The 13946-nt window shown below is 31.4% G+C and overlaps 1 protein-coding gene across 1 annotated transcript; it reads left to right on the top strand.

Moving 5' to 3' along the window:
* The first annotated feature begins 513 nt into the window (after positions 1–513).
* On the top strand, positions 514–12684 carry LOC108475060 (probable inactive ATP-dependent zinc metalloprotease FTSHI 1, chloroplastic). Its single transcript, XM_053026274.1, has 7 exons — positions 514–543; positions 853–1032; positions 1184–1408; positions 1884–1939; positions 2764–2959; positions 5204–5296; positions 12604–12684. The coding sequence occupies exons 1-7, from the start codon at positions 514–516 to the stop codon at positions 12682–12684; spliced, it is 861 nt and encodes a 286-aa protein (XP_052882234.1).
* The last annotated feature ends 1262 nt before the right edge of the window (positions 12685–13946 follow it).

Genomic DNA, 13946 nt, shown 5'->3' with positions numbered 1-13946 from the left:
GATATGTGAGAGATTGATTGTTTATATTGGATAATTTTAACTTAATAATTAATTACACCCATTTAATTATTTGTTTTCTTATTAAAATACACGATATTTATTTTAGAGTACTTGATTTTTATTTATAAGAATCAATTTATAAAAATAGTAATAATAAATATTTTATAAAATTATTTAACTAATAATTTTAGCAGATAAAATAAAAAACTTTTAGCAGAACAAAACGGTGTCATTTTATTTACAATGAAATAATTTTTTGTGGCGTTTTTATGAAAAACGCCACAAAAGGCTAACAATAACGGTGTTTTTTATAAAAATGCCAAAAAAAATCATCTCATTTTTTAAGGCGTGGTTTTATCCCCAAATTTCCCCCTCTGAAACCCCTAATTTTTCCCCCTAAAATCGGTATCCTCAAAACACCCCCAATCTCACACCTTCGTTGCTCTTTTCAACCAAGAAACACTCTAGCAGCAGTTTTGATTTGGTTTCTAGTTAGACTCTGAGATAGAAGAGATGGCAGTGAACCAGACGGCGGCGTTGAAGGTGGGGTTGTGTCTATTGGCATTTCATGGAAGGATTAGTAGCCTTCAGCCACACTTCCAACACTTGCCGACCTTGCCTTTGCGATTGCTCTTCTCAGCCTCTTCTCACAATCCCTGATGGTATTCCCAGATCTAGCTCTCCTCCTTCCTTCTCACAATTAAGATATCTTAGACGTCTTACGTAGGTGTATAACTCCACTACATGCTTTTTGAGGGGCTTAATAATTATATCTTTGACTTCCATATGTGTTTTTTTCTTAATTTTCTAATAAAATTTCAGGAGCTAAAATTTGGGTTTCTCTATTTGTAGAGGTGTAGGTTGGTGGAGCCCTTGAAGTTCAAAAATGGAAAGCCTCACTTTCCTCTCCTCGCCTCTGATCCTGCGTTTCCAACCTTCTTCTCCCCTAATTCCCATTTCCAAAATGATATCAACAAACACGACACTAGGCTCCGTATATTTTCTGGCACTGCTAATCCTGCTCTTGGTCAGGTTTTAGATTCAATTCAACCCTCTCTTTTCTTTCATTGAGATTGTTTAGATTAGATATCTAATAAGTATCTAGGTATCAGAATATGAGTTGTGTAATTCCGCTATTGCTTTTTCTATATTGGATAGGAAATCGCATGCTATATGGGTCCAGGAGCTTGGGAAAATCAAGATAAAGCGTTTTCTTGATGGTGAGATTTATGTTCGGTTGCAAGAGAGTGTGAGAGGGTGCGACGTGTTCCTTGTGCAACCCACTTGTCCCCTCGCCAATGAGAATCTTATGGAGCTTCTCATTATGATCGATGCTTGTCGAAGGGCTTCTGCTAAGAACATTACTGCCGTCATTCCCTATTTTGGCTATGCCAGGGCTAACAGAAAGGTAACTCAACTACGCCCAATTAATAGATTTTGCGATACTGTTTTGTTTTCCTTCATACTTGGCCCTACTATGGAATGCTTGATCATATAGAATTCAGTTCCAGATTTCCAGTTAAATTATTATTTACTCCTTTTCTTAGAAGAATCATTTCTTTCATGTGATAGGATTCTATTCATTCTGGTTTTATATTGTAAAATCCTACATCTTTCTTGTTGTTCTAAGCAACTAATTGAACTTGGATGGGGCATTTTCATCATTACATGAGCAAAGTTATTTTTTGACTTGTACAATACCATTATAACAACCATGAACTGGAATTACATGTGATATTAGTAACTTCTGCCACCTTTAAGGCTTCGACTTTACTTAAAACAGGAATTACATGTGATCTTTGGCAATTTTGCCCAGCAGAATTAAGCTAATTTTATGGTTCTATCTTTAATTAATGTAGGACTGAATAATGATTCCTTTACAGGTCAGTTTCCTATTTCTTTGTCATGGATGGATGTATTTATTGGAATATGGGACTAAGTAACTTAATACAAAGAAATTTTACATTTGTTTTTCTATGCCTTTTAGATCACCTCTAATTTTATTATACAAAGAATTAGTAACTCAATACAAAGAATTTGTGGAAGTTTTAGTTGGTGTTGGTTCTACTCGTATCAGGGATCTGTTTAAGAGAGCCAAGGTGATAATGCTATAAGTTTCTTATATTTGATTGCTAAGGTAGCATGTAGCTATTAATTGTTGGGCATATGGTAATAATTAGGGAACAGATAAAATGTTGCAGATGGTTGAGCCACCTATAAATTAGCTTGCTGTATTTTCTGTGTTATTTTTTTATGTTATAAGTACAGATTCCTTTTATTTTATTTACAGATACTTGGTTGTGCTATGTACTTTGTGTAATTTGTTGATAAATTCTTATCTTTTGCATGTAAAAAAACCATCAGTTATATTCATTGATGAAATTGATGCTTTAGCAACTAGGTATGATAATCTTGTTGCTGCTCCTATACTTTCTTTTTTTAATGCAAGAATTTGTTGAAAACACACCATTTGTTGACATCTGAAGGTGAATGCTTTAGCAGATATAGTTTGCAACTAAGCATTAATATTTTGCATCTAATTTAAATCAAGTGATTGGAATGGAAATATAGTTGCCTTGGTTATCTTTTATGGTATTTTATAAGACACTGAGAATGGGCTACATTCAGTACCTTTTATAGGCCAATTATCACTGCAATTATGATAAGAAGATAACTATAGATGAATTTAGTGGAGAGGAGAAAAACATAGCTGTCTTTAAGATCATATGTAAATGATTTCTCTCTTTCTTTCTATCTGATCAGACGTCAGGGGATTTTCAAGGAAACAACAGATCACCTGTATAATGTAGCCACTCAGGAGCGGGAAACTACTTTGAATCAGCTACTAATAGAACTTGATGGGTTTGATACTGGCAAAGGTGTTATATTTTGGGCTGCTACAAATCGTAGAGATTTGTTAGATCCTGCACTTCTCAGGCAAGGTCGTTTTGATCGTGAGGTTAATTTCCATCATTTGAATAGAAGATCTAATTAGTTAATATATCTCATCAATACAAAAATATATTCGAATCACTTTATCACCCATCACTTGATCTAATTAGTTAATAGCAGATCTAATTAGTTAATTTCCATCACTTGAATAGCAAATTTTATTATATTACATTTTTAGTATCAAAATTTTCATAAAATTATAATAATTTAATAAAATCATTTTTACCCATCGATTATCATAATGTATTTAGTTAAACAATCAGTAGATATTAAAATGATAACAAGTGGGAGTCGACATATTATCTTTTTATTGTAAAATATGCATATGTACAATAAACACTTCTCTATTTAATTAAAAAATAAAAATATTGGCCAAATAAAATACTATAAGGTAATACTCATGACTCTTAAAATATGTGAAAATAGAAGAAATTATCTTAAAAAGGCTACAGTCATCTCACAAATAATTTATTGATTCAATATATTGAATATATTGATAATTTTGAATTAAGAAATCGATAGATTATACAAATTTTAAACACTTGAATATTATAATTACTAATTTGAAACTTTTGATGTAGAGAAATGAACATATTAAACCTGGCAATCTATTTAATCGAACTTTAAACTTTTAATCCATTAATATAAAAAGCGTACTAATTATAGTTAAAATACCAGTAAGGCATTTGTCATGTAATTTCATTATTTGGTTTGAGGATAAAAGATATTCGGATTCCTATTTTACCTTTTCAGCCTTTGTGCTAAATTTGTACCACCAACCTTAATGGTCTCTCCTTTCTTTATCATTTCTATTCTTGCTACTTAATTATGAAAATGGGTGCACTAACAGACTCAACCCTCGATCTTGATGAATGATCTCGCATGGTGATGCAATGTAAGCCACTTTGAGCAAAGCAGGTACTTTTTTTCACACTGTTTGTTTCTCAAGAAAGTATGGAAATTTTGAGCACTTAATTTAATTGTATAATTATTTTAATAGATTAGGCTCTATTTGGCTACGAAATGAATACCAAAATGATTTTGAATTGGATTTGTTTTAAGATATTATTCCAATAGCATTAGTTTCTATCGCCTTGTGAACTTTTAGTTATGATTAATGAAAAAAATCAGTTTTTTTCTCTCTTCCATTTAAAACATTTATATATTCTTTTGATTTATTCGATGTAGTTGATTTCGAAAGAACTTGGCATATTTGCACGAGAACTTTTGTGTGTTCGCTGCAAGACTTTTCTACGTTTTACTTGTATTGTTTTGTTCTCAGGTTGATCAATAGAAGTCCTCATTTTTCTTCCTTGTTTCATCTGGGTTATAATTGGTTGTAACTCTGTTTTCGTGTTATCTTGTTTAGGTCAGAGCATTATGCGACAAGGCATAAAATATGCATCTCAAATACTAGATACATTTGCATGTGTTAGGTATAAAAAAAGGTGTTTCCATTTGGGTGTTAAGATTTTATGCAGTGTAGTTGCTTACTGTCTTACACTATGTTGTCCTTTTAGGAAAAATGATTGAACAAGCAATTGAGCAAATTATGGCCTTTTGTTGCATAGGTAAGATACTTGTTCTTATATATATTTTTGCTATAAGATTCATAGTAGTTCTGGTTATTTATTTCAAAAAGGTGAGAGAGGCTTTTGTGTGGCGAGGTTTTCCACCTTAATGATGAAATTTAGGCAGGTTGTTCAACTTTTTTGGTGCTTTCTGAAGTGAAAATAATTAAAATTGTTCTCTATGTAACTTACAATTTAGTATTTTTTCATAGTAGATAAACCAGTATTAGACTATTGTGTTGGTTGTCCGCAATATTAAGCATTCTGAGCATCAATATATTTAGATATTTTGAGGTTTAAAATTGAACTCAGGGAAGAAATAAAGATAAAAACAACTAACATAGTGGATCAAGAAAATGCTTTGCCATGAGCTGCTTTCTGTTTGACTCATTTACATATCTAAATAATAGATTGTTTGAGGATAGGCCATGGATTTGGTGATATTTTTTATTTAAACTATGTAGGTTTTAGATGCAACACCTGTACATGCAAAGGCACATGATTAATAACAAGATCAATGACTTTTCTCGAAACAAATTCTAATTCTTGCATTATGGTGGCATTATTAAAAATTTATCTTTCCATATCATAATTCAAAGAGATCAGATAATGTACTTTGACATATGTGGCTTTGAGGGTCATATAAGTGATTTCCTTATTGGCCTGACTTTGGCTTACAGGTGCATACTTTGGCTTTCTGTTCCGGTGTTTTGGATTCTCTGGCGGTTGAATTGAAAGCATCAAAGGACTTCTCTAAGTTATATGCAGGCATTGTAATACTTTGGCTTCACATAAGCTTGAACCAGCCCTCTGTTGTATATTGTTTCTTCTTCTTTTCTGATTTTTTTCCTTTGATTAATGAGAGGTGATGATGAATTGGCATTCTTTTCTCACGAGGATGAATTTTGTTTTAGAAATTGTAATACTTTGTGTGTCTCTGTGTGTTATTTTTTATGTATTAAATTACATATTGAATCAATGTTTATGTATTAAATTTAAATTCATTAATTTTTATATTTAGTTTTAAAGTTTAAATTTTAATGAAAAATTTAATTTAATTAATATTTTTATTTATCCTTAAAAGTATATAGTTTAAATTTCAAATTTCAAAAATTAAACATAATATAATATTTAACATAGAAATAAATATTATTTAATTAAAATAAAATAATTTTTTAGAAGGTCATGATTTTTAGTGGCGTTTGTAGGAAAAGCGCCACTAAAGGTCGTGTTTTTTAACGACATTTGTGGGAGCGTTTTTTTCATAAATGCCACAAAATGTTAGCGGCGTTTTTTGCGGCGTTTGTAAAAGCGCCACAAATAGTTTGAGCGGCCCTTATAAAAAAACGCCACTAAAAACCTGTTTTGCTGTAGTGTTATGGTGATAGAGATTTGCGATAGAGATTTGCGATTTACCTGGAAATTTTGGAAGAGTCTTCATGAAGCTTTGAGTTTGAAGCTTAACTTTAGTACGACTTATCATCTTCAGATGGATGGTCAGTCAAAAAGGGTAATTCAAGTACTCGATGATATGTTGTGCAATGGTGTCATTGAGTTCAGTAGTAGTTTGGAGCGATATCTGCCTTTAGCGAAGTTCACCTAAAACAACAGTTATTAGTCGAGTATTCAGATGACACCATTCGAGGCACTGTATGGTAGGAGATGTTGGACTCATTTATGTTGGTTTAAATTTGAGTCAGGAGAACGAAAAGAAAGTGAAACTGATTTGTGACAGACTGAAAGGCATTTGTAACAACTCAATTTTCAGTTGTGTCGAAAACAGTGGTTCCAGGATCACAAATTCGACAAGTGAGTTTGTAAATATTATTATTTAATATTTACAAGTCAATTATAATATCATATTGGATTTTGGTTTAATAATTTTTGCCAATTGAACAAATAGTAAAGTACAAGTATTTTGGAAAATGAGGTTTCGGGACTTTGTTTCTATAAATTGAGCTCGTAAATATTTAATGCAGAGTTACTATATAGGTATATTGACTTTCAATTTGGAAATTTTAGTATATGTTTGTTAATTAAGGAAAAAGGATTAAACCGTAAAAGTTACAAAAGTTAATCACTATTGAATTTAATTTATTAAAATGAATTATATAGTCAAGTGGGAGGATTAACATAGTAAATTGACCACAATTTAGCATGATGGGCGGTTCATGAGTATTAATTAATTAAATTACATGTTATTTTAATTATATATGTTAAAATGTTAGTAATAATAATATTAAAAGTAAAACATAAGTAAAATGTTGTCCAAATTCTCCAAAATTCGATTTTGCTTTATTTTATGCATGTAATTCATTTGGCTATTGGTTTTTAGTAAATTTTATGTTTTTGAGATAGTTACAACTAGGCCTAGCTAACCCGTATCTCCGATTTTAAAACTGTTAAAAATTTTAAAACTTGCCATTGATTAATCTTAGCTATGAAATGTTTTAGGACTATTTTGTTAGGTAATTTTGGTTTGTTTTAAGTTTATGGACTAAGTTGTTAAAATAGTAAAATTATATGCAATTATTTTGAAATTTTTTAATTATGGGTAGTATAGGGATTATAGGAAATTTAACTAACATGAATTGGGATTAGATGTGGTTAATTTGAAAGTTTCGAGTTTAAGGACTAAATTGAATAAAAAATAAAAATTTAGGGTAAAAGTGTAGAATGATGATTAATGGTAAAATATATGAATTTTAGTATTTTATAATATTTGAATTGGTTCATTGAATAAAATATTATATTTAGATCAAGAAATGAGTCAACCCGACTTTAATTGCGGGAAAGGAAAGTGAGGAGAAATTGTCAGTGTTGCGTTCGTAACTGTTGTTGATTAGGTAAGTTTGTAAATTGATCGAATTAATTATTTGCTCTTTTTTTGATTTAATACATATCTATTTATGTTGCAATTGAGTTTAACTTCTTGAGATTGGCATGTGATGAGTTGAACTAAGTTGTGATGATATTTAAGTTGAGTACTATGTTTGGAAAATATGAAATACATGGATGTGTATTTGAAATGGTATAATGGAAATGAAGTTAAAGGATTCGAATATGAAATATTTCCCGTTTGAACCTTGTGAATACTTAGGATACAAATGTCATGTCATGTAGAGGTTATTTACAGTTTCGGGTGCTGGTCTTGGATATCCTACCAATGGCTGAAGTCCTACATTTGTTGCAGATTCTCCACAGCTCGTGCGAGTAGCATCGTGTAGCCTAACATCTTAATTCACAGCTCGTGTGAGTATATATGGTTGCATTTTACAACCACATCTTGTATAAGTATTTCTTGAGTATCCAATGTTATTTCATTTCATTCAACGGGTGATAAAGGCTTAAACGAATATGTATATATATAAGATGTTATATGGTCAAGAAATGTGAATTGGAAAATGTTGATATAAATATTTGAAAGGGGAAGCTCTATTATTGAACATATGATGGAAGTAATATGTACTTGTTTTGTCATTATTACATGTTCTATTATTTGTTGGAATTATGTGTTTCTTTGTGATACCTACTAACCTTGTGAGGTTGTGTCATATAGGAAAGAAATGTAAGTACAAGATTTAATGAATGATTATGTGTTAAATGATAAAATGATATGTTTAGATGAAATGGTTATACAAAATGTTTTTATGAAAATAGATATATGAAATGGTTATATGAAGTGTCTATACGAAATATTCATATAGATATGGGCATGTGAAAAGAGACATTTGAAATGAATACTTAGAATGAAGATGTGAAATGTTAAATGAATATGTGATTGTTGGTATAAATACCAAATGTGTTTTTCATGTATATGTTTGACAACATGATAAAGCTATATGTTTGATATATGAACTCACTAACCTTGTGAGACTTGTGATGAGTATAGGTAATGAATGACCTCATGACCATGATATTGAATTATCTTGTAAAATGTTTTAATTATATCATTTTTGGTAAGTTAAAGTTTAATTTTATTACGAACTTACTAAGCTTTAGCAAGCTTACCTCGTTTTGGTGGTTATTCCTTGTTGATCGTCGGATACAAGTTGTCGATTGGATTATTTTTGGAGATCACACTATCCAACAACTTATTTGGTAATTTATTGTTTATTTTGATTCGGTTATAAGTAACATGTAATTAGGATGTTATTTATATGTGTTAGAAGCATTATGGATATGTTTTGTGTTATTTGAAGCATGAGATGTGTATAATGATGTAAATCTCCATTAGTATTTTCGTTGATTGTGGTGTGTGATGACAATGGTATGTTTTTTTTTTGTTTTAAATGCATTTTGAATGGTTGATTTGGAAGGGTTGAATTAGTACAAATACTTAGGTAACTTGGTAAATCTTTGTTGATGATTTTGGTCATAATAAATAAGGTATCTTTGGTAGTTGAAGAAGTATGAAATGCTAAGTAGTTACACTTGAATGGATTATGTTTCAATGTTTGAATTGTGGTGCCAAGTAATTGCATATTGGTTGGGCACATAGGACGAATGATTTTGGAATGCTTTAGGCTCATTTGAATGTGTTCTAACCATGTGAAAGTGATTGGGAAAGTTTGGTTTGGTGTCCAAGAAATGGATGTTGAATTGGTTTGCATTAAGGGTCATTTTGGGTGCAGGATTTTTCACATGATCGCAGTCGGTTACACGGTCTGAGCACACGAGCATGTGGGTAGCCACACAGGCTAGCCTTTGTCATGGCTGTGTAACCCCTAATTTCAGTTTTTTTTTTTCCATATTTTTCTGTTTTGTTTAAGATTACTCATTGTTGGTTTCCAAATAGTTTCTGAAGTCTCACAGGATTGATTTAAGGTTGTTTTTGTATGAATGCTATGATTATTGATTGGATATTGATTTATGATATTTAAATTGATTTTTGAATTGTGTTTAAATATTATCAAATATGTTAATCATCGTAATATCGCTTGATCCTATTCCAGCAACAGAGACGGGTTAGGGGTGTTACACTGCTTTTGATAGGTAGAAGTCTTATGCAAATCTGAGAAGTCGTGATATCGAATTTCAGGTTGGGGATAGAGTGTTCCTTAAAGTTTCACCTTGGAAGAAAGTTTTGAGATTCGGATGGAGAGGAAATTGAGTTCGAGATTTATTGGACCTTATGAGGTTATTAAGAGAATCGGACCGATAGCATGTGAACTTAGGTTTTTTATTGAACTTGAGCATATTCATGATGTGTTTCACATATGCATGTTGTGAAAATACCAATTCGACCCATCAAATATTGTTTTGATCAAGGAGATTGAGGTCTCACCTAGTCTTACCTACGAGGAGAAACCAATTGAGATCTTAACTCGTGAGATAAAGGTGTTGCACAATAAGATCATACCTTTAATAAAAGTTTTGTTGCATAATCACAAAATTGAAGACGCTACTTGGGAAACCAAGAACACAATAAGAATTCAATATCCTTATATATTCGGTTCAGGTAATTTTAAGGATGAAATTTTTTTTAAAGGGAGAGAGTTGTCACACCCCAAAAATCAAGTTAGTAGTATTGGTTAATTAAGTCATGGGCTCGAGTGAGATATCGAAATTAGAGTCAAAGTAATTAAAAATAATAATAATTAAGTTATAAATAAATAAATATATATAACTAGGAATTAAATTGAAATGAATTTTCATTAGATCCAAATTTCTCTCAAAATTCTCTCAACCATCCTGCTTTCTAAGCATCCAAACTCATTTTTCTTCTCCAATTTCCAAAGAAACTTATCTTTTCTCTTTCAATTTTCTATAAGTTCTTAACATGTTTTTTTTTCTCAAATCAATCCAAATCTCATGGAATTCTTCAAATTAAGTGACAAACCAATGAGAAGCCTTATCGAACAAAGACAGAGGCAACAAAAATCTTACCTAGGTTTGACAGCAAGTAGGGAAATAGCAAAGGTGAGTGGTCATGAGTACTGCAATTAAACACCAGTTCGCATGATAATGGGAGCTTAGGTAGTCTAAACACCTATCCTAAGTTATAAAGTAAGTGCTTATGTCTATGTGAGCTATGATAACATGTGAAATATACTGTACGAGCTTGGCTATGATTATGCCAACTATGTTTTATTTATGTGAGCTATGTTATTGTGCAATTTATGCTATTTGCAAACCATTATATGCAAGCTATCTCTATTGCGATCTATGTGTATTGCAAACTATGCCTTATTGCGAACTATGTGAAATACGAGCTATACATTATAAATGGTCCTAGTTTATGAGCTCTGCTAAGTTGTAGGCTATATTAATTGTAAACTGTGAATGCGTTAAAAGTGATATGTTGGCATTGTGAACCCTTGAAATTGTTGGATATCATTGGCATGCAATAGGATTGTAAGTACTCACCTTTATTGTTGTGATAGGGTATTATGGCATGAAGATAGCGTTGGAGAGAAAGGAAATGTTGAGTTAAGCTCCATTCACCGAAGATAGTGTGGTGTGTTTGGAGAGTGTTAGCACTCGTGCTACACTTATTATAGATAGAGTAGGACTCTTTGAATTATTTGGTGTTTCTAGATATCCGTTTATCCAATGAATATGATTTATGATTATGTTTCATCGTCACAAATTGTCAATATATCAGTACAATGCATTATGAATATGATATGTACTATACTATATACATGCTTCTAAGTCACAGTATGCTATTAGGTTTCCTAAAGGTTATGTGAACTGCTTATTTACACACTATGACCATATTAGAATGTATGTGAATTGTAACATCCTGTTTTCAGTAAAATCAAAATAGTGGTTTTGGGACCACAAATTTGATGAGTAAATTAATATTTTATTTTTGTTTTAATATCTATGGGACATTAGTAAGGTCATGTGAAAATTTTGTTAAGAAATTTTGGCTTTTGCATGTTTAATTTCGTAAAAAGGACTAAATTGTAAAAGGTGTAAAAGTGGAGTTCTATTAGTTAAAGGTGTCAAATAGCTATGTAATTTAAAGTCGAATGGACTTAGATGGTAATTAGACCATTTTTAATGTTAGTGGATATTCATGGCAAGGTTTTGTTGTAAATTTTAATTAATAATAAGGCTAAAATGGTAATTAGAGAATTAAAATCAAAATTAAGTAAGAAAAGATGAAATAATGTTATCATCTTTTCATTTTCTTCTTCTTGTTGACCGAATTCACCATTGAAGGAGGGAGAAAGCTTTATTTTGAATTCCACTTGCATGCTATGATTTTTAAGCCTGTTTTTAATGATTTTTATGTTTTCGAGGTCGTAGCTTAATCTAGCTAGTATGGGGATCAATTTGTAAAATTGTTAAAGAATTAGGATTGTCCCATGAATGCTATTTCATGATTCTTGATATTTTATAAAGGATTATGAGTCCTTGTTGTTATATAAACTAGTTTTGTAAAGTGATTTTTGATGAAAATTGTATTTAGGGACTTATTTGTAAAAGTAGTAAAATTTCAAGTTAAATTCATGAAATGATGGTTTTTATGAGTTGATATAGGTCCCTAGTGAATCCAAATAGCATGAGATAAGGATGAAAATGCTTAGATTTCAATTTATGAGTTTAAGGACTAAATTGTGAAAAGTTAATATGTTAGGGGAAAAATAGTAATTTTGTAATAAATTATGGACTGAGTTGAATAATAAAAGTATTAGATGGACTGAATTTGTCTATTTCGATCAAGATAGACCTCGTACGGATTCAAATAGGGGAAAAGCTAAAGCTTCGGATTAATCGACTTCTTTGTTACACTATAATTGTCGAGATAAGTTCGTAGTGTTTTAATATTAATGAATTTTAAATTTTGTGTATTTGCATTATAATTATTTAATTATTACATTTTTAGAAGAAAAATGATGAATTATACATACATGCCCCTGTTTGTACTTCAGTACCCCTAAATTGCACATACGTGCCCTTGTTTGTACTTCGGTACCTCTGAATTGCACACACATGCCCCTATTTAGACTTTGAAAATTCTAATATCAATGAAATGTGAATTGTATTAAATTTAACATTAGATTATGATATGCTACGTTCTTACTAAGCTCTATAAGCTTATTTGTTTTTGTGGTTGATTTTGTAGATTGTTGTTGCTGACACTTGGGACAGATCAAGTTCTCAGCTCACACTATCTAATGACTTTGGTAGTTCTTATTTCTCCTAGAGTAGTGGCATTTATAAACTTAAGGATTTGAATTTGAGATTGAAACGTAATTAGGATGTTTATAATGGTGTTTGATGTAGGTGTATATAGTACTTCAATATAGGTGTGTTTTGATATCTTGTATGCAAAATAGTTTATGATGGTATGTGCAAGTTAACTTGGTAATTTTTGATCCATGTTTGAATGACCAAAATGGTAAGTGTTGATTTGGTTGAAATATGGTCAAGTTTTGGTATGTTGAAGATGGTATTAAGTTTAATGTGATTGATGAATGAGAAGTGATATTTGTTTTCATGTTTAGGTAAGACTGAATATTTGCATTTGAGGTGCCTTGTATCGCATATTGGTTGAATGATCTTGAACTATTAAATTGGTCATTTTATATAGGTTTTGGTCATATTTGGATGCCTTGTTTGTATGTACAAAATGTCTCTAGGTGTATGCATGCTTTGGTGCTAGAAATGGCTTGAAATTGGGCAAATTCATGTCCACATGGCCTGAGACACGAGCGTGTGACTCAGCCGTGTGCGGCATGCCTGGCGACACAGTCGTGTGTCCCCCATAGGTTTTATTGCACACAAGTCAGGAAATTACACGGCCTAACACACATTCTGACACATGGGTGTATGTCTTGGTCGTGTGACCCAACTTAGAGAATTACACGGGTGAATACATACTTGGGACACAGCCGTGTGTCCTTATTTCATTGTTACACAGCCTGAGACACGAACGTGTGTCTCAGTCGTGTGACCCCTACAGTCCAATTTTTCTAACTGTTTCTTGTACTTTTTAATTGATTCCATTTGGTCTCGAATTGTTTCTAAGTTATTTTTATGGCCTCAAGGGCTTAAGTTAACGTAACTCTCGAAAGATGAGAATTCTCACAGAAATTCTCTAAGGCATCGAAATAAAGTGAAAGTATATTGAAAGGACAAAAGGACTTGAATTGAACAAAAAAGCAATAAGAAAGTAATAGCACACCAAGTTTTTGAGTAAATGCTCTCAAAGTATTCTTTAAATCAAGAATGAAGTGATTACAAATGAAGGAGGAATGCTGTATTTATAGTTGAGCTCCTCAAATCCAACGATATAGATCGAATTACATCAATTTCTGAGATTAGCGCCTATCTACAATATGAGTGTCCTAATGGATTTAAACTCTATACATCTTTATCCTTTAAGATTTACAATAATTATCTTGGTAAAAATACAATTTACTAGAGTGTTTACATTTTAACTAGGATCAAATTTGATGGGCCTTG

The sequence above is a fragment of the Gossypium arboreum genome, chromosome 3 (genome assembly GCF_025698485.1).
Source record: "Gossypium arboreum isolate Shixiya-1 chromosome 3, ASM2569848v2, whole genome shotgun sequence".
NCBI lineage: Eukaryota > Viridiplantae > Streptophyta > Magnoliopsida > Malvales > Malvaceae > Gossypium > Gossypium arboreum.
This window is presented reverse-complemented; position numbering and strand designations above follow the sequence as displayed.